Raw genomic sequence first — 26,889 nt, 5'->3', positions numbered from 1 at the left:
GGCCCCTGGACCCCCACCCTTCCGGTCAGAGCATGGGCCAGGGCTCTGCGTGCTGGACCCAGCAGGAGCGACCTGAGCGAGGGAGGCCCCCGCCCCTCGGTTCCCCGGCATGGGGGCGGGGGCTGGGGTGTGTTCCACCCTGCCCCCCACCCCAGAAAGAAAGAAAAGGGAACTCTGATAAAAGGCGATAGGCGTGTGTGGTGGAAGAGCCCTATCACCTTATCTATCTGCCTGCTCTCTCCGAGCCGGCTCCTGTTCCCTATCTCACCCACCAAAATGCCAGGAACAAAAACGCGTGCACACTCACACCCGCACCCAAGAGCCCACAGCCCCGCAGTTCACGGAGCCCCGAGAAAGATGCCGCTACATCTGCTGGGGGGTTCAGGTCCTCTTAAAATCATCCAGGCCCTTGTTATTTTGGAGGAAGCCACAAATTAGCCCTCACGGAGAAGAGGCAGCTAAAAAAAAGAAGTTGCCCCCGTAGGCCCTCCCAGGAGGAAGGGAACCCAGCCTTGGGATGCACGGGGCCAGGTCCCACCGTCCGGGCCACGTGACCTTGGGTCAGTGTCTTGCCCCCTCTGAGTCATTCATAATGGGTGAGGGGGGGGAGTTTGAGGAAAAGGAAGAGTATGTACTATAAAGTCCTCCCCACGTGGCAAGTGGCCATTTTGTGTCCCAGACTTGGGTCTGCGGCAGGTCACCCAGAGCTTGGCACCCCCAGAACCTGCTCTCTTAGAGGCCAGAGCCTGGGCCTCCAGGGCCCAGTTCCTCAGCCCAGCGCCCCACCCAACCCCCTCCAGCGCCCCTAGCCCTTATCCCCAGAGCCCATCTGTCGTCTCCCCAGCCCCAGCCCCCTCCTCCGAGCTCTCCAGGCCCCCGGAGCCCACCGTCCCTCCACGCCGCACCCCTCAGCCCCCCCAAGTTCCTCTAGCGCCGCCCCCCAGAGCCCAGCGCCCCCCCCCCCGACCCGCCTTAACCCCACTCGACTCCTCCCCAGGCCCCGCCCCCGCGGCCTGGGAACCAAGGATCTGCGTTCCTGCGGCCAATGGAAACGGACATGCAAATGAGTGGGAGTTAGGCCTGGGGATTGGCTGAGCTCCACGTATGAGGCGGGGCCACAGCGGAGGGGGCGGGGCTCTTTGAGGAGGAGCCCTTAATTTACGCAGTGGGGGATACTGCCTTGCCCGGACCTTGACCCCTGATGGAAATCCCACCATCTCTGGGAGGGTCAGCCTTTTCGGGACTTGCTACTGGGGCCATCGGTTTGCCCAGGCGCTTGGGGATGGACAGTTTGGCCTTTGGATGACTTCCTGCTGCCCCTCAGAGCTCAGACCCCCACAGCCTGAATTAAGGGACACGGACTTGGGCGTTCCCGAGATCACTCTGCCAACTCTGACTCCCAGATGGGAACACTGAGTTCAAAAATGGGGCAGGACAGCTTTAGGCCGGCCAGCTCCCCTCCCTGTGCCTGGGGCACCTCCACACTCTGCATGCTGTCCTCCCATCTCTGGTCTCCCTGCGCATCCTCCCCCCCCCCCCCCCCCCCCCCCCCCCCCCCGCTATGATTTTTATCCAGGACCTCACTGCCAGGCTCGCTGCAACACCGGGCTGGGACGGGGCCATGGCACCATTTAATGAGTGCCAGTCCCAACCCATTCGCCAACCCTGCTTTCCTATCAGTACAATGGGAGGGCCTGATCTGCCTGCCTCTCAGGGCAGTCTCTGGGCCTCAGTTTCCACATCCACACAATGAGGCCTGAGACAGGACTTTCTCAGGGGGTTCTTCAGTCTATCTCTGGCTGTAGTGTATTCTAGCAATGAGGGGTCTTTCCGATTTTCTGGTTTCAGAAGTTTACATGACAGGAGACATGTCTGCAGGAAGTGATCAAGAAACTTTGGGGCTTCTCACTGTGTTCAAAGTCATTTGCACCCCGCAGGTTGACTTGTCCGTAAGACGGGGCCTGCGTAGGCCTGGCTGGCCTAGAGCCTGGCTAGAGGGCACCCCCCCACCAAGTTCCACGGCACCTGCAGGGCTCCATGACCTGAAAACCCAGCCACAGGCGTGGGCGTTTTTCAAAAATGCATAAGTGGAAAATAGCAGAGGGGCAAGGAGGGAACGGGTTTGGGCTGAGATCTAAGGGGAGGAAACAGGGAGGGGGCTGACAGACCAGAACCAGACTGTTGCCCTGTGACCTCAGCCAAGCCCCTTCACCTCCCGCAGGACAGGGTGACAGAGTCAGGGACTCGGCACTCACAGGTGAAAGAGCAGTGCATAGGAACCACTGCCCAGGAGGGCAGCCCAGCACCCGCCTCAGTCTCTCCACAAGGGGCCCCTGTTCTCTAGCATCTCTGTCTCCCCCCTGCACCCCCGACAGTGCAGGGCAAAGAGTAGGTGCTCAGTCAACTACCTCAATTGATTTCAACGCCCCCCGCCCCGCCCCCACTCCCTTGGCCCCATCCCAGGAAAACAAAGCAAAACCAAAAGGAAAAAGAAACTGGAAGAAACGTCAGTGCCTCCAAGTGACCACGGTCGTGCACAGAGCCCGAAAGCCCAGGGAGCAGGGGTGATAACCAGTAGATAGTGAGGCCCTGTCCCTGCAGCAGGGCCGAGGCTCACTTCTTTGGGGGCTGACTGTGGGGGACTGGGGACAGCAGGCTGACCTCTGGGCATCCTTGTGTGTTCAGGCCTCCAAACTTGTCTGAGTCTCTGGTATTGCGGGGACCTTGTCTGGGATCCCCATGACCCTCACAGGGGCTTGGACCCTGCCCCAGACTGGTAGGGAAATAGAGAAGGAACACCAGAAATGAGCCCTAAGGATGGAGGGGACCCTGTAGCTGGGGGACTGGGGTCACAGAAGGCAAGGTGGCCATTCTGAGGCCGACTTTAAGCAGGGACAAATGGTGTGTGTGTGGAAAAGAGCAATCCGGGGAGAGGGAAGAGCAGAGGTAAAAAGTCGTGAGCAAGGAATGAGCTTCGTGGTGGGGGGAGAAAGGATAGCCCCACCGAGCGGTGCGCAGGACCCAGTTCTGATGCCAGTGCCGCCCCAGGACCCGCACTGCCTTCCTGCGTGGCCTCAGTGGCCACAGCGCAGGCGGCCCAGGACATAGGACTTGGGAACTGTGAGGCCTTCCCCTCCCTTCTCCTCCTTGGGACCAGACTTTTCCTCTCCATTTACTCGGCCCTGACCCTCAGGCCAGCAGCCAGACGACTGTCCTCGCCATGACTCTCATTCACCCTAGAGGGGTCAAGGTCACGGGCTCTGGTCCCTGGGTGCAGATCCCGGCCCCGCCACTCACTGGGTCCCTTTGAGCCAGTCACTTAAGACCCTCGAGCCTCTCAGCCCTTTCATGAGAGACCAACAGGGCCGGCCTGTCGGGCAGCGGAGGTTTGCCAGGACCGATCATGGGACATGTCGGCGCACCCCGGCACGGCCCCTGCACCCCCAGCGCGTCCATCCAGACAGGCCCAGGCCCCTTCGAGCCCTGGCCTCCGTCTCCACAGCCAGCGAGGGGCCCAGGCAGTGAGGTGGTGCGGAAGGTCGTATCTCTGGAGGGCTGTGTGCAGGTGTGCGTCTGTATTCCCTAGGAGGATGGGGACAGGCACTTATGCATCGCCTGCTGGATGCCCCACAGCACTGGACTGCAGAGTTTATTTTTTTCACTGTAGTGAAGTATCCCAATAGAAACTCCCCCACTGAGTACTAACCCCCATGCTGTCCCCCATCCCACCTTCCTGGACCCCTGGCAACCTCTGTCGTACTCTGTCTAGAAATGTGAGGCTGATTTTCAGCCCCGTTTTCAGTTGAGGAAACAAGCTTACGGAGGGCAGGGGGCCTGCCTGGCCAGGTTTGAGCCCCGGGTGTGCCCTACACCAGCTTCCTGGACCCTTCGGTTCTCTCTGGTCCCCCGTGGGGACGAGGGGCCCACCGACCCGGGAGGTTGGGGCTCAACCCTGCAGAGCCACTGACTTCCTGTGGGACCGGCAAGCCCCCTCCACTCTCTTGGTGCCTCCATTTCTCCGTCTGTGCAGTGGGAGCAGAGTAGATTTGCTCTTTGGGACCCGGTCACACCCAACAGGGAAAAGTCTGTCTGTCCCAGAGGACCTGGCTTCTTCCTTCCTGCGTGGCATCCTGCAAGGGCCCAAGACACAGCCTAGAAACTGGGCTTACAAGTCTGGACGCCAGTCTCCCAGGCCTGGGTGTGCAACTGCTCTTCCCCCAAAGAGCATCAGGACAGCCTGGCCCAGAAGAGGGGCCAGGCGCCGAGGTGTGAATGAAATCCTGAACCCAGGGCCTGGCAGGGCGGGGAGCCAGAGAGTCCCCGCCGCTCCAGGGATGCAGTTCTTTGCAGTGGTCATCCCGCTGCCAGTGCAGGAGAAGAGCCAGACCCCCAGGTGAGGGGAGTGGTCTGGAGCCCAGCAGGCCTCCCCCCTCCACCTCTGCCACCAGTTGGCAGGGCCCTGTCACACTGGAGCCCTGTCCCCTTCCAGGAAGCAATCTGCCTCCATCCATCTGACGCGTGGGCCGCGGCGACGGCTCCATTAGCCCGGCCCCTGCTCCCATCCATCAGCCCTTATCGGCCCATCTGCAGAATCACTGCGGAGCCGGCCTCGGCGCCCGTTTTCTCGGGCACTACTTCCCCGTCCCCGCCCCTGGGCGGCCTTCCCGCCCGCCGTCCGAGCCTGCCCCCGGCGCGCCGCGGTCTCCGCCCTGGCCACGTGGTGCGCGCCCCGCCCAGCAGTGTCGCTGATCGGCCCGGGCTGCGACAATCTCGGGTAATCTATCAGCGGCTATCGGGCCCATCGGAGGGCCGGGAGCGGCCAGGCCCAGAGATGGCGCCAACCCCCAGCGTCGATAAAGTCTCCGGGTTCAGCAGTGATGAATGCTGAGTGAGTGCAGGCCGCGGATAGGATGTGGACTTGGCAGCCCGCAGCTCCGGCTGAAACCAATCTCTCCCTATCAGCCGGCCGGGCTTTCCCAGGCCCGGTCCCCTTCTCTCTGCCTCACCGGCCCGGCCCCTGCCCCTGGGGACTCGGGCAGGGGCGGGGGCCGGCCCACCGGCCCTCTACACGAAGAGGGAGAGAGACAGGGGGCAGGCTCGAGCCCGGGGGAGGGTCCTGAGTGAGGCCGAGGAGATGGCCGGAGCTGGGGGCTGCCCGGAGGCGGTGGCTGGCCCCATCTCCCACAGCACCACGTCCCCGTTGCTCCCCTCAGTGTGAATCAGAGCCTTCTGCCTCTACCCACCCATCCTTACCTCCCAATTCTTTGCAATCACAGCTTAAATAGCACCTCTTCTGGGAAGTCCTCGCTGACCACTCCCAGGCCTGTCTTCCTCGCCGCTCTCCTTCCTGCAGCCGTCCTTGCCCATCTTGGTACCTGAGGGGCGTGTCCCATCCTGGTGCGGCCCTCCTGCTCTCAGCTGCCCCGCCACGTGGCTGGCACGCAGGAGCCTGGGGGGGACGTCACGGTGTCCTGCAGATGAGCAACTTTGGGAGGTGTCTTCACCTTCCTGCCCACCCGCAGGGCCGCTCTTTGAGCTTGGTGGACAAGTGCCCATTTGCGGGATGCGTACACCAAGTCCCAGGCAGATCCCTTGAGCTCAGAGTCACACGCCCACAGCCAGTGAGGCCTCCGATCTGCCTGCTCTGAGAGGTCAACAATGGCCCAAAGACCTGTGATGAGGCTGAATGGGGGCTGGTGGGAGCCGTCTCTGCCTCAGTTTCCTCATCGGTACAGTAGAGCCCGTTTCTCTACAGGCTGGTGCTGATGAGGGTCCTGGGAGAGTTTTGGACGGTCGAGGGCTGTGCACAAGGGTCTTGGGCATCGGAGCCAGAGGGAGCCATAGCTCTGAAGGGACAGGGCCCCAGTGCCGGCCACTTCACGCCCCTCCTGCACAGCGGGGAGGCAGATGGGCCCCCCACCCCCACCCTGGGCAGAGGGGGCCTTCTGGCAGGAGAGCTGGGGTCCTGGCCTGGGGGAACCGACCGGCTGGGACCCTCCAGTGGTCACGCAGATGGGGACAGGAAGAAGAAAGCCTCCGAGCCGCAGCGGTGCAGAGCCAGGAAGAGAGACGCCAGCTTGGGGAGGGGAGAGAAAACGTCTCAGGCCCCAGACACGGGTCGGGACCCCCAAGGGGATGGCAGCAGGAACTGCGTGTGAAGGGCAGGGCTGAGGAAGGGGAGCAGGCGGGCCACTCGCCTAGCTGTGAGGCCTCGGGCACCTGTCTTCACCTCTCTGTGTTTGTGTCCCATCAGTAACGTGGCAAAGGCCCGGTGTGACTGAGTCCCCACAACCAAAGCTGTTTCTCATGCCCTGACGGCGTGTGTGCAGGGAGGCGGGGCTTACCCCGGGCCCCCACTGGGCGTGGCGTGGGGCCTGGGCAGTTAAGCCCCCCGCGTTCCGCCTGTCGGTTGTGGGCTGGCCACAGGAGGATGTGGCTGTGGTTGGAGCCGGGATATGGGAGCTGGACCCCCCGCAGGCGCAGGCACCTTATGCGCCTGCTTCTCCTCCCTCCCAGCCTGGAGTCCTCACACCCACCCAGGCCCTAGAGACCCCAGGCAGGGCCGGTCCAGCTTCTGTTCTGCCTGTGGGGGGCTGGGGCCTGCCCGGCCAGTGAGAGGGCTCAAACTCCAAGGCCCCCCTCAGCCCTCCCCCTCCCCTGGCCCACAGTCACCAGTGCAGACTGAGCACTCACTGTGTGCCAGGCATGGCCCCAGAGCCAGGGTGCCGCTGGGCACAGCCAGGGAGCACACTTATCAAGTGAGCACCCTGTGAGCCCATGGGCAGGGGGCGGTCAGCAGGGCCAGGAGCCAGATGGGTGCTGGCATGGGTTATAGCCCCAGTAAGGGTTTGGTTTTCACACTGAGACAGAGAGAGAGCACGCAAGTGCCAGCCCGGGAGGCATAGGAGCAGAGGAGGGCAAGTGTGGGGCGCAAACGTGAGTCAGGAGGCGGGTGCGACCTGAGAGTCCACACTGAAGGCCCCAGGGGAGGGCCCGGGGAAGCCGACGGCCGGGGAGGGGGTGCCTGGAGGAGGGGCAGTCCCCAGGTGAGGGGCGCCGGAGGCCCCCAGAGGTGGTCCTCCTATCCCTGGACCTAGGACACTCTTGGTTATGGGGACACAGGGACAGGATGGCCACGCGAGCGTCCTTGCTGGCCCTGACCCCTTCTCCCACCTGCCGTCTGCCAAGGGGCACCTGGCAGGGAGTCCCTGCCATTGCCAGACCTCCTGGGAGCGAGAGTCCAGGAACAGGTGTGGGGAGAAGGGCCCTAGGAGGGCTGGGAAGGGAGGGGCGAGGGCACCCGGAGCCCCAGGCCCTGACTGCCCCCAGGGGCGTTGGTGGGGAGAAGCAGGCGAGGACCCCCCTGCTGCGGGTCTCTCTGCGTAGGACCTGGCCCCCGGCCCAGGTTTGATTTGGGTGGCTCGGGACCGGCCCAGCCATCTCTCAACAAACGCTCCTTGGAAAGCTGTGTCGCCCTTAAAAGGACACATCTTGTTGTGCAGGAGTCATTTCTCAATAAAATATTTTTAGTGTGTTCAGAGCTCAGGGAGGTCCCAGCAGCCCCGTCCATCGGCCTGGCCCGTGTCCCCAGAGCGTGCGGGGCCCCGCCTGGCCCTCCTCTGACCCTGCTGCCCCTCACACCGCCCCGCGTGCTCCCGGGCTCCTGCAGCCTGGCTGAGCTCAGACAGCACCGTGTCCCCCGCCCCACCCTCAGGTGTGGCCGAGCCTTTGCTGGCTGGGAGCCTGCGTGGCTGGGGGTCTGGCTCAGCCCGGCTGCAAAGCAGATTAATCGACACTTGGACGCCGCGTGATGGGGAGGGCCTGAACCCCCGCAAGGTGTGCGGGGCGGCAAGGTCTAAGAAGCAGACAGTCCAAGACTCAGATGGCTGGATGAGGAGTTGTGAGCCTCCTGTTGCAGGGGGCACGCAAGCACCACCAGGCGGGCACTTGGGGGGTTGCCCAGCCCCATTGCCCCTGCAGCAGGGGCACACTCGGGGTCGGGGAGTGGAACCAGCGTGGGGGGCGCCTGGCGCAGGCCCACAGCCCGTGCAGAGGGTTCAGATGCTCTGCTCCCTGCTGCGGGCCAGGGTGCCCCCTCCAAGAAGCCAAGATTATCTCCCCAACATCCTCTTGTGGCCGTCCCTGCTGTCAGCGGGGACTGACCCTGGGTTGAAGAAGCCACGGGCGGGTCACAGCGGGGGGCCTGCAGGCCCCTCCCAGCCTGAACCCCTCAAGGCCCCAGAATCCCCCTTGGGCATCGTCCGCGGCCCCTGGGGCCTGCAGGGAACATCACTGCCAGCGTCCCTCCCCCACGGGACAACAGACACCTGCAGACGCACATCAGGCTCCAGGAAGGCGCAGCCTGTACAGGAAGACCCCGCTGGGGGGCTGAGGTGGCCTTGACCAGGCACAGGGCGGCGCGGCCTGCAGGGGCCTGCGGATATGGGCAGCTTCATGAAGGCGCTGGTGGGGTGTGGATTGGGGGTGAGGTGAACCTGACTGGAGAGTATCTGCACTGGGCCCCCCGGAGCTCTGTGTCCCCCCCACGGGTGCCTGCACCCCTCCTGGAGCTCTGTGTCCCCCGCAGGGGTGCCTGCACCCCTCCCGGAGCTCCGTGTCCCCCCAGAGGTGCCTGCACCCCTCCCGGAGCTCCGTGTCCCTCCCATGGGTGCCTGCACCCCTCCCAGAGCTCCGTGTCCCCCCCCAGGGGTGCCTGTACCCCTCCCGGAGCTCCATGTCCCCCCAGAGGTGCCTGCACCCCTCCCGGAGCTCTGTGTCCCTCCCATGGGTGCCTGCACCCCTCCCGGAGCTCCGTGTCCTCCCCCAGAGGTGCCTGCAGCCCTCTCGGAGCTCCATGTCCCCCCCCCCAGGGGTGCCTGCATCCCTCCTGGAGCTCCATGTCCCCCCTGTGGGTGCCTGCACTGCTCCCAGAGCTCCATGTCCCCACAGGGGTGCCTGCACCCCTCCTGGGGAGCCCCTCCCCTTTGGGGCTGTAAGCTTCCAGGAGGCAGCGGAGCTAGGCTCTATTCTAAACACTCTCCAGTAAGTAAACGTCTTCCCCGGACCCTTTGCGGCTTTCACTGGGGGCCTAGAACCTGTCCCTTGCTTGACCCCCACCTGTGCTCGTCCACCTGCCTCCGTGGCCCTGCCAGCCGCCAGCCGTACAAGCCCAGCCTCGCAGGCCCTGGGCTGTCTGGGGCTGCTCTGTGCTGTGGGCACAGCCGTGCCCTCCAGCAGCGCCCCGCACACTGGCCCCCTCTGCTCCTCCCGGGCTTGCCCCACCCCCAGCCCTGTTCACCACCCGCTTCTTCCGACTTGCTGCTCTCTCTCCACCTGGGCCTGGGAACCCACTCAGGTGTGTGTCAGGATTGTGTGCAAAACAGGAGTCCCTGGGCGCCGAGGGGCTGCAGGCTGGGGGGCATGCAGGGCCAGAGCAGCCCTTGGGCCGGTGCCTCAGTGTCCATCACACACCAGTTGGGTTGGAGGCCCTCCTTCCTGGGGGAGGGGACCTGAGCGCACCCAGTCCTGCCCAGCGCCAAGAGCTCCGGACCCAACCCTGGCTGCCGGGGGGCCCGAGCCCCCTGTCCGTCCGGCCACGGCCCCCAGTCGCCCAGAGCTCCCTCAGCAAGGTGCCCACAGGGTGAACAGGAATGCCCCCTCTGTGGCCTGAGCCACCCCACTGCCGCCCGGTGGGAAAGTCTGAATCTGTTGCTATTTTCTCTGTGTTATCGGGGCCTTATCTGGCCACAGTGTGCCGCCCAGAGGTCAGGGTCTCTCTCCAGGCCTCGCCGTGCCCCCGCTGCCCAGCGCCCCGCGCCTCAGGCCTACGCACCAGCTACCCGGGGCTGGCGAGACAGGGCAGGCCTTCTGCGGGCCTGGGGGGAGGTCCTTCCCTGCAGCCCACACTGTGCCCCCGCAGCCCCGCAGCCCCCCAGCCCCCCGGAGAGCTGTAACAACCACCTGTCTGTGCTCTGCGCCCACCCGCACTGCCGGCTGAACCCTGACCCCGGCCTGTGACGTCACCCCTTCTTCCAGCGCAGAAACCAGGCTCAAGGGGGTGTGGCCTGCACAAGGCCATCCGTCTCAGTGTCCTTCTGGGCCTGTTGTCTGGAATGCTGTTCCCTGGCCCAGCTGCCGGCAGCCCCCCATCCCCTTCCAGATACCCTCCTCCAGGAAGCCTTCCCTGACTAGCACCTGCACCTCTCCGGGCAATGGCTGCTTGCATTTTTCACTTTGCTTTCTTGGGGGTGGGGTGTCTTGGCTGGTGGGGGGTCTCGGGGGCCTGGTGCAGATCCTGGCCATCAGTGGGCCCAGGTTAGACAGGTTAATATCTGAGTCCATGAGTCAGCGAAGCCACAGGAGGGGAGGGCCGCCAGCCCTCCAGTCCGGGTGGCTGGACCTGGGGCAGGGGCGTGGCTTGGCAGTGTCCACACCGCCCCCAGGCCAGAGGCCTGCCTTCAGGCTGGAGGGGTCCTGGGCAGGTGTCCCCGCTTCCGCCTCCCTTTTCTCCTCTGCAAACCTAGCATAAGAAGGACCCGGGTAGCAGCAGTGGTGGGGCCCTGGGTTAACACCTGTGGGCAGGCCCGAGTCCGGGGGAGGGGTTCATGGGGACTTCAGGACCCTGGTTCTTTCACATAATGTTTCCGACGGTCTTGGGGTGCGGGCATGATCACCCCCATTTGACATGGGCGCAGTCTGCAGGGACCAGCGGGACTAGGGCCTCTGGACTCCCCGACCAGTGCTCCATGCCCCCCTCACCTGCACCCCACCTGGCAAGGTCCCCCCGGGGGCCAGAGTCCGGGGGGTTTTCTCCGATCCACACACACCAGCTCTGAGTTTCTTAGAGGCCATCATTCAAAAGCCCCCCGCCCCCCAGCTGCCTCGCCATCGAAGCCAGGAGGGGCCATTAACCGTGCCGCTCGGGGACTTGGGAGGAAGAGGGATCATCCCGCTGCACAGAGCCTGTCTCCGTAATTCAGTCTTAAAGCGTGAAAAAAGGGAGTTGATGAAATTCTGCTATCAGTGCAGAGCCAATATGCAAAATATCTCACCCCAATCAAATAGCTATTATGTTTGCATTTCCATTTCGGCGTCCGGCTTAATGAGCAGGAGACGGATCGGCACGGGGTGTCTGCTCGCCGTGATAACCGAGGGGCTCCGGGCCACGGGGGCAGCGCTGGGACCGCCGTCATCACCCGCGGACGCCCCCAGACTGGGGTTCAGCCCGGGGTACCGGCCTCTCCGCTCTGCCGGGCCATTCGGCCAGTGCCATGCTCCGTCCTGCTCTCTATGGGGGCCGCCCCGGTGCAGGGAAGCGTCTGGGCGACCGTCTGCAAGGGTGGCATGTTTGGGAGGGTCCTGCCCTGCCCACCCACACCACTGCTTCCTCGGCATGGGAGGCAGGGCACAGGCAAGTCAGTCCCTTGCTGGGCCTCGGTTTACTCATCTGTGACCTCTGCGCAGTGTTGAGAGGGGCGGAGGAGACCCGCCCTCCTAACTGGCACAGGGCCTGTCTGCCCCCTCCACCCCTCCGTGCCCCCATCCCGCTTCCTGGGAGTGCTCCCTTCCCCACACACACTCCCGCCTCCCCCCTCACCCTGTCACCTCTGGGCCACTGGGCTGGTGTATGACCAGTGATGCGTAAGTACAGCACCCCCCTCAGGGGAGGTGGACACCACTGCTCACCCCGTGAGGCAGGAGCTGTGTGGTTTCCGAGCACAGAGAGGTAGTGCGGCTTGCCTGAGGCCCGCACAGCAAGGGCCCCCGCCCTGCCTCGCCGTGGATAGGCCTGGCCTCCTGTTGGAGGTCTCTGGCCAGAGTGTCCCCCAGGGGCCAGGCGGGGGCCATCCCTGCCGCAGGGCACCCAGGGAGGGGGCAGTGTCTCCCTGAGGCCTGGCCAGTGGGGAATCCTTCCGAAGCCCCAGGTGGAGCGGGACCCGGGTGCCCCCGCTCTGACCCCAGGGCCGTCCCGGGGACTTGGCGGCACACTCCTGGGGGGCCGAGCCGGCGTAGGGCAGCCTTTCCCGAGACAGGTCCCGTCTGTGGGCTTGGAGCGACGTGCCGGCTGCCGGCCGGCGCCCACGTTATCAGAGCCGCTCTAACTGCTGCAGCAAAATTAGCGGCGCCGGAATAAATTGCCGCAGCCCGGCAGCCCCTTTCTCCACGCTCCTCGTCACGCCTTTGTTCTCCCATAAATGGCCCCGCCGCGCGCCTGGGGCCTCCCTGGGTGGCCGAGGCCCACCTGAGCGAGGCCTCGAGATCGGGCTGCTGTCCCGCAGTCAGGCAGGTGGGGGGGGGGGGGCGCGTGTCGGCTCTGCCCCGGCATTGGACCCAGGGCTCCGGTCCCTGCTGTCCTGGAGAGCAGGTGGCTTCATACCCACTCACCAGAGCAGGCAGCTGAGGCCTCGATGTGCTATGGCCATTGGGCAGGAGGCAGCACAGCTCCGGGGCATCGCCTGGCGCCTCTGAGTGAGCCCGGAAGCCACAAGCGCTTCTTGAGAGGGTCTGGCAGTGGGCTGACCCAGAGGCCTTTGCGCTGCCCGCTGAGGCCAGAGTGGCTGCCAGCCTGCGGGCCACTGTGACCAGCAGCACCTGCTCAGGGCCAAGCCCATAGGTGGAGAAATGGAGGGACTAGAGGCCAGCCTCCACCGCAGCCTCTGCTTTCCTGCCCGGAAGCACGCCAACAGGTCAGGCCTCCCCCTGGTGCCAGGGGCATGTCGGGCTGCTCTGGGATGTGCCCAGCCCACCCCAGAGCCTGGCCTGCCTGTGTGGGCACATCGACAAGGGAGCTCGAGGCGTGGCATGGTCTGAGCCCTGCCTCCTCCAGTAATCACAGCGAGGACGTGTCCGGGCCAGGAGGCAGGGACTCCAATCCGGAGCTGGGTCCAGAGCGCTGCAGGTGGAAATCCCCCTGCCTGGGACTCTCCACGGCTCCCCAGGGCCTCTGGGGTCCGGACCCCTCCTCCCTCCGCCTCTCTCCAGCCTCCAAGTCTTCCTCCTCTTACCCCGCCCAGCCCTGTCCAGTCCCCAGGCCCTCTGCCCGGAGCCATCTACCCGGCTGTCTGTCCCCTCGGATCTGCTGGTGGGAGTCGCCCCTGTTGACTGACTGACTCTCTCTCTCTCTCTCTCTCTCTCTCTCTCTCGTTTGCCACCCTCCCTCCCAGCATTTATCATTTGCTGTTGTTTTCTGCTGGGGGTGCCTGTCTGTGGCTCTTTGTCACCCCAGCAGGGCTGGAAGGGCCCCCCCGCCCCCCGAGTCCAGATGTCCCGGCGCTCTGCCTCCTAGAGCAGTGTCTGCCTCCCGTGTTGGCGGCAGGCCCACCAGGAACACTTAGTTCCCTCACTGTCATGGCCACCTGTGACCAGGGAGGTGAGCTGAAACACTTGCCCACCTCCCTGCTCCGTGGAAGTTGCTAGATCGGGAAGGTCAGCCTGGGGCCTCCGGTCACAACACTGCGCATTCTGTCGCCACTGTGTGGGCCGCCCAAGCCGCTGCTGTGAGCCCGTGGTGGACGCTGGCACCCGGGATCACATGGCAAAGGCGGGCAGCGAGTGAGGGCAGCAGGAAGCACACTAGGCTTTGGTGAGAAGCCCCTGACGTGGCAAATTTTGGTCTCTCTGTTTTTCTGGGGAGAAGGCACTGGCTTTCACCAGATCCCCACGGGGTCATGATGTACAGAAGGTCAGGAACCACCGGCCACAGGGCCATGAATCCCAAGCAGATCTTCATCTGCTGCTGCTTGCTTGCCTCCAGGGACGGGGAGCTCAGCCCCTGAGAGGCAGCTATTCTACATGCCTCGGGTGCCTTGTGGCCCTCAGGCCAGCGAGAGCAGACCCCGTTCCACTCGGTCACACACCTCCACCATGTGGGTTTGCAGCAGTTCTCCTGGCTTCCAGATGTTTCCTCTTGCTTGGTTTCCTCAGCAGCAAGAGGACCTGGCCTCTGTGGAGAGTCTGTGGCCTGGGCCCAGAAGGGCGCTCCCTCCACTCCCGAGGAGGATGAGCGGGGGGGGGGGGGGGGGGGGGGGGGGGGGGGGGGGGGGGGGGGGGGGGGGGGGGGGGGGGGGGCAGGGGGCAGCCCCGGCACCCGTCTCCAGGCCTCAGGGCCCAGGCTGAGACAGCCAGCGGGGCCTGGGGAGACTCGGGGAGCAGAATGAGGGTGGACACGTGCTCGCTGCCGCCCCCTCTGCACGGCTCCTGGATCCCTAGTCTGACCTCAGGGACACAGGCGCTGCCCTGACTGGGGGCACCTTGGCGGCTCTGGCTTCCCCCCATCCTGGGAGGTCTCTGGGCTGTAGGCCCACCTTCTCAGCTGCAAGGGGGCTCCGTGGAAACCCACTATGGGAGCCTCCAAGGGCAGGCGGGATTGGAGTCAGCTGCCCGCCCTGCGGCTCTCCGACCCCAGCGGCCGGATTGCGCACACCTGTGGCTTCACCTGTGCCCCCTCAGCCATTTCCTCGTTGGGCGGCGTTCTCTGAGCACTTCCTGTGCGCCGGACGCGGGGCCCGAGTGGGGGGGGGTTCTCGGAGGAGGCGTCCTGGGCCCAGGAGAGGCTTGCCCTCACATCTCAGGGGCTCTGGGTCCCCAGAAGGGCGTACCGAAGTCAGGTGAGGGCCGCGCTTCATGCACCTGGAGGCCCCTGAGCCACACGAGGCACCGTGGCTGCTCCCACCACTTGGAGAGAGCAGAGGGGGGAGCACGCGGCCCCCGGTGCTGGGGAGACCTGGGGGGGCTGAGGCCACCGTCCCGGCCGGAGGGGTCAGTGGGTCAGCAGCGGTTAGTGGGGCGGCCAGGTGGGGCCACCCCAGGTGTCGGGACTGTGTCAGGGCTGCGGCTGATGCCGGGGTGAGGTGGGCAGGAGGGCTGGGGGTGCCCCCACGGCCCGTGACCCCGCAGGGAGTGCCCAGAGGCAGGCAGGACGCCGGTGCCGCCGCCCCTCACGACTCCCTTCCGGCTGGTCTGCAGGCTCCCTCGGAGACGTGGACGCCGCAGAAGACGCTCGGGCCATGGACGCGGGCGTCCCGGAGCAGGAGGCCGCAGCGGTGGCACCCGAGCCTCCAAGCCCTCCCAGTGCAGGTGAGTCGGGGTGGGGGCCCCACAGGCCAGAGCCGGCCCCCGTTGCTGCACCCCCCACCCCCACAGCCTTGTCTGTGCCCTCACGGGAGCCACGTCCTTCTGGGACTCAGTTTCCTCACCTGTGGAATGGGTGTCTGTAGGCTGTGTGCTCGGCAGTCTCCCGCCAGGGCCCTGACTCCCGGGAGAGGGGACAGGAGACTCACAGCACCTCAGCACGAGGGTCTCGGGAGCCCAGCCCCTTCTGGTACAGCTGGGGACACACACTGGGGAAGGTCATGGGCCACTGAGTGACCTTGAGGAACCTATGTCCTCTCCCAGCCTCACTTTACCTTCTGTGGAATGGGGACAGTGAGTCCTTGCCTGGCTGTGGCAGTGGCCTCAGCACATAGCAGGCTGTGAGGTAAGGTGCTGACCCCATTTTACAGACGAGGGGATGAGGCCCAGAGGGGTTAAGTGGCTTGCCCAGGGTCACACAGCCTGTAAGCACCCAGGCCGTGATCCGACCCCAGGTCTGGATTCAGGTTGATTCCCCTTCGTGCCCAGTGCCTGCTCCCCCACCCGCACCCCGGGCACCTGGAACCTTCCTTGGGATCCTCCTGGTGGTTGTTTCCTGGGCGGGAGGTGGTGTTAGGGGGAGACCTGGGCATGAATTAACCACCAGGAGTCCTGCTCTGGCCTCAGAGTGAGGGCAGCTGGCTAGCTCCCGGGGGGGGGGGGGGGGGGGGCGGGGGGGGGGGGGGGGGGGGGGCTCGCTGAGGGGGAGGCCCTGGGGGAGGTCGGCACCCACTCTCCGGAGAAGAACACTTGGGTCGGGAGACTAGCAGGGGATCTGGTCTGGTGCGCCTCTCCTTGCCCCCACCCCGCTGGCCGTGGCCGTGACCACACCCCCTGCGTTCAGCACACAGAGGATACACAGAAAAGGGTGTACCCGGGCGGCAGCATCTGCCAGTGCAAAGGCCCTGAGGTGGAAGGGGCCGCTGTGCTGGGTGGAGCTGAGGCACAGAGACACCAGGCAGAGCATGGGGACCCTCCCCCCGCCCCCAGCATCACCCGGTCTCAGAGCATCAGTGTCCCCCCCACCCCGGGATGGCCAGAAGCCAGATGTCCAAGGAGCCTCATGCTGTGAGACCAGGTGGCCCCTCTGTCCCTTTCTCCAGTGGCAGGCCCCTCGGGAGTTGCCCCTCAGCTCCCCGAGAGACAGTGGCCGGGGTGCCGGGCTCTTGTTCATAACCACTGTCCCTGCCACCACCCTCCGCATCGGGCCTGTCCCCAGGGCCCGTGCCTCCACCCTGCCTGAGCCGCAGGGTCCGGGCCTGGGCGGCCGAGGCTGCGGCAGTGCCTGGCGGCCCCTTATCACCGCTGCCATCACCACTGTTAGGTGCTGCGCGCTAATGGGGGCGCCCTGATCTGCCAAAGGGCAAGTGACTGTTACTGGTGGACTTTGACCCGGTGGCTTTCCAGGGGAGCCGGGCCCCTTATCTGATCTGCCAGCTGGGGCTGCTGGGGTGGGTGGGGGCGGGGCCGGGGAAAGAGCTGGAAAAAACAGCCGGGGTTGCACCTGGCACAGGCCGCGGTGATAACGCAGCGATGGGGGAGATAAGCCCGGGGAGCGCTATCTGCGTCCCGGGCGGGCCCAGCGCGGCTCCCGCGGTGGCTGGAGCTCAGATGCCAGCCGCGTTGATTTATAGCCAAAAATAATAGGACTTTTATACTGTGTGATTGATTTATTTGATGTTAATCACAGCCCTTATCTTGAGTATTAATAATCTGCCGGGCGTGTGACGTCACCAAAGGGGGCCTTTTATGGGAGCTCATCGATTGGGGGCTGCCGTGGTTATCAGGCTCGGCAGGGAAGGCAAATATGCCCTTTGGGCTGGAACTGGGTGCAGGGCCCGGCTGGAGGGGCCCCCGGCGGCCGGCGGAGGAGAGCAGGGAGCCGGAGGCAGCCCGGGCGCCCGCTGGCCTGGGTGTGCCTGTTAGGCCACCCTGCCCTCTAATTATTAGCAGCCACTGGCATAACGATTATTGCTGCAGTTAATGAGGGGATGAGGGGCTCTGAAGGCCAAGGACAAAACTGAGGTGTCTGTCGCCCCATCAGAGCAAAGCCGGGTGCGGGGTGACCTGGGGCACGTGCTCACCCACTTGTGTCTTCGCAGCCCTCCCAGCCACAGGGGGAGGTGGGGGGGTGACTTGGTGCCCAGAGGTGGCGGGGCCTGATGGTGTTTTCCTGTCTGCAGACGTGAGTCCCCCGCCCCCCACATCGCCACCACCCGCCACACCCCCAGGAGGCCCCGACGAGATGGAGGGGCAGGAGCCAGAGCCTGCGCCGGAGGAGGAGTCGGGCAGCGTCTGGAGTGGGCCAGGTAACCGCACCCGCAGCGAGGGGCTGGCGGCACTGCCCCTGCGGGCAGCCCTGGGGCCCGGCCTCCGGACGTCCCGGGAGCTGCCCTCCTGACGGGCGGAGCAGGTTGGTGGCGACCCTCTGGGACAGGGCTTGTGCCCGTTCCAAAGTCCAGGCAGCCTGTGGGGCCGGCGAGATCGCAGGGGTGGGCACCAAGGCCCGCCGACGTCCAGAGCTAAACCTCTTGCCCACACGCTCTGAAGGCTCCCAGGCGGCAGTGTGCCCTCCTGGGTGAGGTCAGGGGAGGCGCTGCAGGAACTGGGAGCCACCGAAGCCACGGAGGCGGCTGGGCTGGGGGTTCAGGCCTGTGCAGGGTGGGAGGGCGCGCCCTCCGCCCTGGGGTGGCCGTGGGGTGGGGGTGGGGGGCAGTGGCTCTCACTGCCTGGTGCTGGAGCACGGGGAGTGTGTCTGAGGGAGCGTTTGTGCTGCCCAGCCCCCTGCCCGAATTCTGACTCCGAAGGTCCTAGCAGATCGCACAGGGACTGCCGGGCACGTCCGCCGCGGCTTCTGTCTGTCCAGGGGAAGGCGGGGCGGCGTGGGGGTTGTGGGGCCATGTGTCTGCCCATCGGCGAGGGCTGGGGGCGTGGTCTCTGAGGGGACAGCCCTCAAGATGTGGGCAGACAGTCCTCAGGGAGCACGCACGTGAGAGACAAGGACAGCTCGTGGCCGGGGGGCAGGGGCACACGGGCAGGGCCAGGAAGGAACCCCCATCCCTCCTCTGAGGGCCCTCAGGGGCCAAGACAGGAAAGGGGTCAGAGGTGGTCTCCCTCTAGGGTCTGTTTGAAAGGCTGCAGGGCCCTCTTGGAGGTTGGGGGAGCGTCCCAAAGCCTCCAGAGAAGAGGGTGGTGGCCACCACAGGCCCACATGCCGGTGGTTCCCCCTCACGAGGTGGGCAGCGCGAGGCCGTGGGAAGGAGGGGGGTCTGGTGGTCATAGCCAAGATGGTGAGCCCACTTTTTCCACGGGGAAGGCGAGTCGACCCAAGGCCCAGGGGTGGGGGGCAGGCACCCCGGGTAAGACCCTGCTGCGCGTCCCCCCGCCGCTCCCGGCCCAGCCACGCTGCTGGCCCTCAGAGCAGACTTGGCCGCCACCCCCGATCCTGGGGACCCGTTGATGACAGAGGAGGGGCCCCAGGTGCCCTGTTCTCACCAAGGAGCGCCTGGCAAGGGACAAGGCCGCGCGTCCTTGAGGCCCTCACGGCCCCGTCAGGCACTGCTCAGCCAGATGCCTGGGTGCTGGGGTCCACGGGGGCCTTTCCGCACCCAGGGTGGTGGCCCTGGGGTCAGAAACCTGCCCGTTTCCCCAGCTGCAGGCGAGGTGGGCCCCCTCCACCCTTCGGTGCTGGAGTCATCGCCCCCAGTTCATGGATCGGGGAACAGAGGCGCCTAGAAGCTGACCGCAGGGCCCGGCTGGCCCGAGGGCGGCCGTGGTTTGGGGCCGGGGTGCATCCGGGAGGCGCCTGTGCTATTTGCATCCTCCGGCCGGGGGCTCCCGTCCGCTCCGCAGATAGCGACGCGTGTGCACTGAGCAGCGCTGGTCCAACCGCCGCGGCCCCTGCCCCTATCAGACCCCGCGCAGGCCGCACTTATCGCTGCCGGCGAAGCCAGAGCGGCCCGCGGGCCCTTATCTGAGAGGGGCCGCCCGTGCCAGCGACGCGCAGCGGGGCTCTGCCAGGGCCTGGCCGGGCCGGCGGCCCCCAGGGCAGTACCCGGGATGGGGGTGTGTGGCTGTGGCCCTTGCCCACGGGTCCCGCCCACCCCCCGCCCCTCTGCCCATCCCGGGTGCCCATCTCTCCGTCCCTGCGTCTCTGAGTCTGTCTCCGAGCTTGGAGCACTGCGCTGGCTCTGCCGCCTGGCCTGAGGACACCCGTCATCTTTCCCCTCGGGGAGGAAGGGGACCAGCTGGGACCACAGGGCACCCGGGGAAGCGCCTGGGCCCCACGCCTCAGGTTCCCACCTGGCTTGCATGCGGCGGGACCCGGTCACCTCATGGTGCAGAGCTCAGCGCCCAGTGGTCGCCTCCCCCCACCCCGCCTTCCTGGCTGCCATCTGCCAGCGGGGCCGTGGCCAGGGAGCCCGGGAGCAGTGCCCGTCCGCAGGTGCACGGGGCAGCAGGCTGGAGGCCCTCGGTGCACACAGCAGACACGAGCCAGGCCACGGGTGTGCGAGGGCATCATGGGCACCAGAGTGTGCGTCCGGGTAACGCGGCCCGATCCTTGGTGACCCCAGAGCCCCAGACCCAGGCTGGGGAGGTTCTCAGACACGCGTTGGGAAGTTGTGAACTCTGTCAGGGCGGGCAGCTCAGCCCTCGGGTGATGCTCGTCAGGCTGGAGCACAGCCCCCGAGTGTGCCTGCCCTGGACTGGCTTCAGCTTCGCCGACTGCTCTGGGCCTCAGTCTGCTCATCTGTACAATGGAGCTAAGGGGCCTGTGAAGGGGACCTGCCCACAGCACACAGCTGTCTCCCCTCGTGGGCCGCCGGGGCTGGGATGTCCTGTGGAGAAGCCACTCTCAGGGCAGAAAGGCACTGTCCCCTTCAGCCGCCATGCCGGGGGCCCTGAGGCTGGGAGAGGCCCCCTTCCCCTTCCCTGTGGTGCTGTCCGGAGCCAGCTCCACCACCCCCTCAAGAGCCCAGCGTGAGGCCCGGCTCCCAGGTGGCCCTGCAATGAGGTCTCAGGTTGTCCCCTCTCTCCTCTGAGCAACGGGACTGCAGCTGCCACCTCGGGGGGAGGGGCAGAGCCCTCACCAGAATTAGATGGATGCTTCCTGCACCCCAGGAGCCAAGTGCTGGGAGCCCTGACCACACCGGTGGACGGACAACAGGGAGTCCTGGAGGGGAGAGGGCCCCCAGACGGGCCCCATAGGGCAAGGAGGTCCTCTGGTCAGAAGCGCAGAGCCGTGCAAAGGCCCTGGGGTGTGAGACCGAGGCCCAGCCAGGAGGCCCTGGGGCCTGAGCAGGGTGCGGGGAGCCGAGGAGCCTGGTCCCAGCTCTGTAGGGAGGGCGCCTCAGCCCACGGTGGGGAAGGCACCCACTGGGGTTCGGGGAAGCCGGGATGCTGGGCCGGGGGCTTCAAAGGGAAAGGGGGTGGGTGGCAGAAAGGGGGAATGCTTAGTATTTTTATCTTTGAAATGACTTTGTTTGCTGGAGGGACTGGCTGTTTAAAATCCTGATATGCAAAGAGCTGGGAGCTCTAATCTGTAATCCCCAAGGCGGGTCTGCAGGGCCGCTGGCCAGGAGCTTTCTGCCCGAAAGGGGTCGGCCCCTCGCTCCAGGACCCCCAGCCCTCTTGCCATTCATCCGTCCCCTTGTCCCCCTGTTTTCCCACTTAACATCTAGGAAAAGCAGAAGGTCTGCCAGGAAGGCCGGCCCCTGCTTGGACTGAGCCTCAGGGGCCCCATCCGGAGGGGGGTCCCGGGCCCATCACCCACCTTCTGGCCCCCACCCAAGCCTCTGTGTGGTGGCGGTCAGCGTGCCTGTGGCCTGTCCGGCCAGGTCATGGGGAAATAGGGTGAAGGGTATGGCTGTGGGGGGCCCCGGGGTGTCTGGCAGCCTTCTCTGCAACCAGCCTCATGGAGTGGGACCCCCTCCTGCCTGAGCAGCCCCTGGGCTGGGTGAGGGTGACTTTCCCTGGCTGCTTGGGGCTGGGCGGCCTCCTTGGGCCTCCCTCACTGCCTACTGTGCCTGGCATGGGGCAGGCCAGGCCCGGAGGCCCCGGACAGGGGGATAGAACACAACTGCAGCCACGTACAGGCGCCATGCCAGCCGGGGGCCCACAGCGGGGCATCAAGTGGCTGTGCAGGCGGCCTGGGCTCCGTGGGCCCAGGAAGGAGGGAGGTGGCCAGGGGCACACTTGGTGGTTAGCTTGGTGGGGTCCCTGTCACTCATCGGTGCCTTGGAGCCTGGAACTCCTTTCTGGTGGCCACTGTTTACAAAACAAGATCTAACTGGTCAAGCATCAGGTGTTAATTCTTTTCTGTCCCCATCTCGGGCCCTGGAGGCAGAGGTGGGAAGGCTGGCGCCGTCCTCATGGCCCTGCAGTTCAGCAGAGAGGCCCCCAAGTTGAGGCCAGAGGACCAACTGGAATGGGGTGAGGGTGTCTGGGCAGTGTGCCGCCACGTGCAAAGGCCCTGAGGTTTGAACAGTGTGGGTGTGGCTGGAGCATGAGACAGGAGGGCGTGGTGGGTCGGGGTTGAGCCCCGCTGCGTGGACCGTAGGAGATGCCTCTACCGTCTTGACTTAAAGGAAGGGCTGGAGGGGTTCAAGCCAGGTGTCTGGTCTGCCGCCATGCAGCAGCTGGGCTGAACGAGCACCCCCAGGGAGGGAGCACTCGAGCCCGGACCCCCACCCCACGGGTCCCGGGGACCTGCTGGAATCCCTGCCCCTGGAGCGTGAGCAAGGGCGTCGGGCCGCGCTCGGCTGACTGATCTCCCTGCGGAGTTTCTAGGCGAGCCTCGAGGTCCATTATCGGCGGCGGGCGGCCTGCCCTGACGGACAGCCCGGGAGATGGACCGATACGGCCTGGCCGCGCGTCCCCTCCCACCAGCGCGGCATGTGTGGGTGGGAAAAAATCATTTCAGCTATTTCGTGTTATCGTGGGGCCTGGCACTGCCCCCGATAGGCCTGTTTGTCTTAGATTAGCAGTGGGGGAGGGGCAAAGGAGAGGGCGACGGGGGGTGGCAAGGGTCAGCCTGGGGTCAGCTCCAGAGGCCAGCGTCAGCGGCCGGGTCCGGAGCCACCCCTCGTGGCCGTCCCAGCAGGCCCTGTGCCCATCCAGACAGTCCCCGTTGCACGGCGGAGCAGACCTAGGCTCCGGGAGGGGGGGGCGACCCCAGAGTGGGGCTGTGAGGCCCTGTGGTCGCCTGCCGTCCCTCCCCGGTGCTCACAGACACCTGCGGGGGCCACGCGTGCCGCTGCTCCTGGCAACAGTGGGGGTGCTCCTGCCCCCTTTCGGGTGTGTCGGGGCAGACACAGGCCGCCCAACCGGAAGTTCATGGTCTCTAGGGCCCAGGAGCAGGCAGAAGGTCATTTATTCACTCCACAAGCACTTGTATGTTCAACACCTGCTTGGGGCCCGCGGAATCCAGGAGACGGAGGCACTGAGGCTCAAGTCAGGGGCACAGATAATGTCAGGTGCCCGAGGGGTGAGGCTCTGGGAGAAGGGGGAGCGATGCTAAGCAGGCAGAACGGCCCCAGCCAAGCCCCTAGGCCAGAGTGGGCGCAGTGTACCGGCAGAGGGCACAGGGCAGGCCAGAGTGTGCCCCCACTGGGACGGGGCGAGTGCAGGGGTGAGGCGGGAGGAGGCCAGCTCAGGTGGGGCGGCATCCCACAGGAAATGGGGTTCTGCCATCACAGGCTGAGGGTAACTCTCCACCGCCCCCCAGCTCCTTCCACGACACCCTCCCCAGGCCGCTGGGCCCTGGGCCCCAGCTCAGGCCCACCCACTCCTCTGAGCAAGGCCCCCGGGACCGGGCTGAGGTGGGGCTGTGTCCTCTGCAGCTGGCCTGGCCCACACGGAGGCCACGTCTTTCACTGCCCGGTGGGGACCAGGGACCAGGCGCCAGGCCATGCACGGCACCCCAGAAAGGCCATGCGCAGAGGGGGCAGCTGCCGTCAGAGCTCCCTCTCTGTGGGGAACCTGAGGCACGGAGCTGGCCGCGTGGCCTCCCCATGGCTGGGCTGCTGGCCCCTCGGCCCCAGGCAGCCCGCCCTGTGGTTAGCGGCCCTTCACCCCGGAGGTGCTCCCCACCCGAGGCCAGGGCCTGTGAGAGGCGCGGGCGGTCAGTGGGCGCGGCACCGGGACGCTAGGACCACTGTCCCCCGGGCGGCGCGCTGCCAGAGCTCACCACCGTTTGCCCGCTAGCCTCTGCGTGCCTGCCCCTGTAACGGACACGGGGACGCGGCCCATGACGGAGCCGTGAGGGGCTCAGGCACTAACCAAGAGGACGGCGGGGAAGGCGTGGCAGCCGGGGCTGGGCAAGCGGATGCCCCTGACCCGCAGGGACGTGCAGAGACAGCACACCGGGCCAGGGAACACTCTGCAGACGCCCTGGGTAAACGCCCCTTGCAGCACAGCCGAGCAAAGGCCCTGTGGCGAGGCTGCAGGGGAGGAAGGGGTGCTGGGGTGGCAGGATGGCCTCGGGAGACAGGCTGACTGAAATTTGGCAACAGGTGCCATGCTCCCTATTTTACAGATGTGGAAACTGAGGCCCAGAGAGGCTCAGTGGCTGTCGTCGCACCCCCACTGGGCACTTGAGTGGACTGAGTTCGCAGCCCTGGCTCCCGGGGTGGGATCCCTCTCCCGGCCCCTCTCGCTCCTGTCACATGTGGTCCTCAGGGACTTTCCTACCCGTCCCCGGTGTGGAGCCTGCCTGGCAGAGGGCAAGCGGGCAGCACAGTGTCCGGCAGGGAGCGTGGCCGGGGCTGAGTCCTCTGCCGTCCCGGCGGCGGGTGGGGGCCCAGGCCTGGCCGCCTGCCCTGGGCCACCCGCTGACCTCACCGGCCTTCCGGGAGCGGCTATCTGTGGCTGGGGTGGCCTATCTCGGCCGCGGGCGCTAATCGAGCCCGGCTTCCTCCTCCGCCCTCCCGGCCGGCTTCCTGCCCCGGCCGACGGCCCCCTGGCCCCGGGCCGCGTCCGAGCACCTCCCCAATGTCAGTGGGCTGCAGGTCTGGGTCTGCCTGCCCACACCGGGGAGCACTTCCAGAAGGTTCCCTCCCTGTCCTCCTCGTGGGCCCAGACCCTGACTGCACAGCCGGGTCGTGTGGCCCGGGGTGCGTCGGCGGCTCACGGGGCCTGGGGCCTCCACGGGGAGGCGGCTGCGGACGCACACCTGGGAGATACCCGGGGCCGGCGGGGCTGCCGCCACGGTCCACACCAGCAGGGCTCCTTCCCAGGGCCAGCGCTGCCACAGCCACTCGGCCAACAGAGGGACTCGCGCTATGGCTGACATTGTCCCCGTCGCTGTCACTGACACGGTCGGCCTCCCCGCCCGTCACCCCAAACCAGCGGGCGCCTGCCCCTGGCACCTGGCAGACCTGGCCTCCAGCCGGCCCCCTTCTGTGGGCGGGTCTGCCGCTCTGGGCCATCTGGTGACACAAGGGGCCGGGCAGGGCGCCGCAGTCCCTGGGCTCCGTTGGGGCCTCCCTGTGGGCCTCCGCCGGCCGCTCCCTGCCCGGCCCCGAGGAGTGGGCGCTCAGCCGCACGCACCTGACGGGCTGGGACACTGAGGCTTGGCGAGGCGCAGCGTCCCTCAGACCCAGGATGGGAACCAGGCCTCCGCCGCAGCACCCCTGCCCGCCCCTGGGGACCCCTCCCCTGCCACCAGCACTGGCTCTTTACTTATTTACTTATTTATTTATTATTCCTCTATCTCTGTGCGTAACTTTTGATTTCCTCACCGTGTTTTTCCATTACGGCGGCCGTGGACGTGGCCGATAAGATCGGTCCCCGGAGATGGGACAAAGGGGCCGCCATTGGCTCGAGGGCTGGTCATATCCTGCCCGAAAGGGCCGAGCTGGGCCTGAAACGTGGCCTGATGCTATCGCTGAGGCTTGTGTGTGTCGTCGTGGGGAGGCCCCTCCCCCGTGCAGGACCCGCCTTCGCCCCTCCCCCACCCCCAGACTGCACCCGCCTTGTCGGCCTTCCCCGGCCCGTCCCCCGGGCAGGGCGGTGGCCTCGGGCAGGTGGGCCGGATGTGTGGGTGTCCGTGGGGTGTCCCGGTCTCCACGGGCCCCCCACCCTCCCGGCACGCTCCCGGACACCCAGGGCCCCACGTGCACAGCCCCCAGCTCCTAGGAATTTCCCTCGGAGCGGTCACCTCCGTGCGCAGCGCTGTTGAAGATGGGAAACCATTTATTTTCCCTTGTTGCCAACCTGCAAAATCTCTACCAGAAGAGGGAGAAATGATTCTGAAAGGAGCACATTCCACATGGATTCCTAAACGTTTTGTCCGAGCGCAGCTCCCCACACACGTGTGGGCCGGACAGACCCCGCGCTGAAGGCCGCAGGTGGTGACAGCCGATGGGGGCGACGTCAGGGTGGCCCCACCACCCCCCGCCACTTTCCCCACTGCCTGTCCGGTTCTGCCCCGCCCCGGGGCCCTTGCCAGGACCTGGAAGGCAGCATGTGCCACCGGGCACAGACCGGAGCCGGGCCACATGGGGCGCTAGGAGCCGGTGCTCCCGTGGAGCCCAGCTGTGGGTTCCAGCCGGATGTGGCCCTGGATGGGGTCGGACCTCCGGGTTTGAACTCTGTCACTTGCCTTGCCATGCGGCCGGGTCCCCTCTGACCCTTGGTCTCATCTGTGAAGGGGAGAATAACCAGGCCTATGCTGGGGGGAGGGGCGGAGGGCCACTGATCAGGGCTGCGAAGGCAGGTGCCGGGCTCCCCGCAGCCGCTCCCCCTGCCAGCGCCTCCTCCGTGGGTGGGGCGGACAAGAGGTGCTCAGGGACTGTTGCCTTTTGTGGAAAGCTCTTTATAACCCCTAAGGGGGCTCTCCGGGCCACAGGTGGTGGCAGCATCTTATTCTCCATGGTGCTGGCTGGCCCTTGTGCCTGCTGCTGCCCCTGGAGTGGAGGTGGGCACCGGCCAGGCTGGGGGCAGCACCCAGGGGGCCAGCAGTGGTAGGAGGGCCCTCCCGTCGGCCTTCACCCCTGCGACCACCTGGGCTCTGCCCAGACCCTCCCTTGCCCACCCACTTACCCTTCCATTCACAGAGGAGAGGCTGGGCCCCGGCCTGGGCAGGGAGCAGGGTGGGTCAGAGGCCAGAGGCCAGGGGGAAGGGAGCTGGAGGCCGGACAGGAAGGAAGGGCCCCCGGTGGCGTCGGCCCCTGGAAAAACGGGGGGCAGGGGCCGGGACGCCGATAGGAGCCAGATAAGCTGTTTGCACAGGAGGTGTTTTCTTTAACTTATCACACATCCTGCTTCCAGCCCGCTGCCAGGACCGGGCAGGGCAGAGGGTGGGGGGAGAGCCAGGGACCCCCACTCCAGTGCTCAGGCCTCAGGGTCTCCCAAGGCCAGAGTACCCCGGGTCTGGGACTGCCTCTCCCCACTTCACAGCCAGGAACACTGAGGCCCAGAGACCCAGGGCAGTTGGCTTTTCAAGAAGGCTGGAGGGACCATGAGTTCTCACACTTCGGGGCTCCTGGAAGCTGGTGTTCTCAGGCTCCCCCGGGGCTGAGGGGAGGCCTCGTCTGGCAGAAGTCTTGGGGGGGACAGCGCGGTGCCGCGGGTCCAGTGCGCAGACTGCGAAGGGGTCCCAGGCCCCACTACCCACCCTGTGTCTCCTCCTGCCGGGCGAGCTGCTCTCGGCTGTGCCCCGGGGGGACGTGTCTGACAGCCAGCCATGTCCCCAGGAAGCCTCGACTTGGGAGTTCAGGCGGGGTGACCAGAGCTCAGGGCAGCCTCCCCCCCCCCCCC

General features: G+C 66.2%; 1 protein-coding gene across 1 annotated transcript in view; it reads left to right on the top strand.

Annotated features, from left to right (window-relative positions):
- Window positions 1–4,816: 4,816 nt before the first annotated feature.
- ZFPM1 (zinc finger protein, FOG family member 1) overlaps window positions 4,817–26,889 on the top strand; it is a 49,711-nt gene continuing 27,638 nt past the window's right edge. Inside the window, exons 1-3 of the mRNA XM_029926093.1 lie at window positions 4,817–4,888; window positions 14,965–15,075; window positions 17,313–17,438. Of these exons, the coding sequence (XP_029781953.1) occupies window positions 4,882–4,888; window positions 14,965–15,075; window positions 17,313–17,438 (244 nt within the window). The 5' untranslated portion in view covers window positions 4,817–4,881. The remainder of the gene's footprint in view (window positions 4,889–14,964; window positions 15,076–17,312; window positions 17,439–26,889) is intronic.

The sequence above is a fragment of the Suricata suricatta genome, chromosome 16 (assembly GCF_006229205.1).
Source record: "Suricata suricatta isolate VVHF042 chromosome 16, meerkat_22Aug2017_6uvM2_HiC, whole genome shotgun sequence".
Classification (NCBI taxonomy): Eukaryota; Metazoa; Chordata; class Mammalia; order Carnivora; family Herpestidae; genus Suricata; species Suricata suricatta.
Note: the sequence above shows the minus strand (reverse complement) of the source record. Positions and strands in the feature narration are given on the sequence as shown.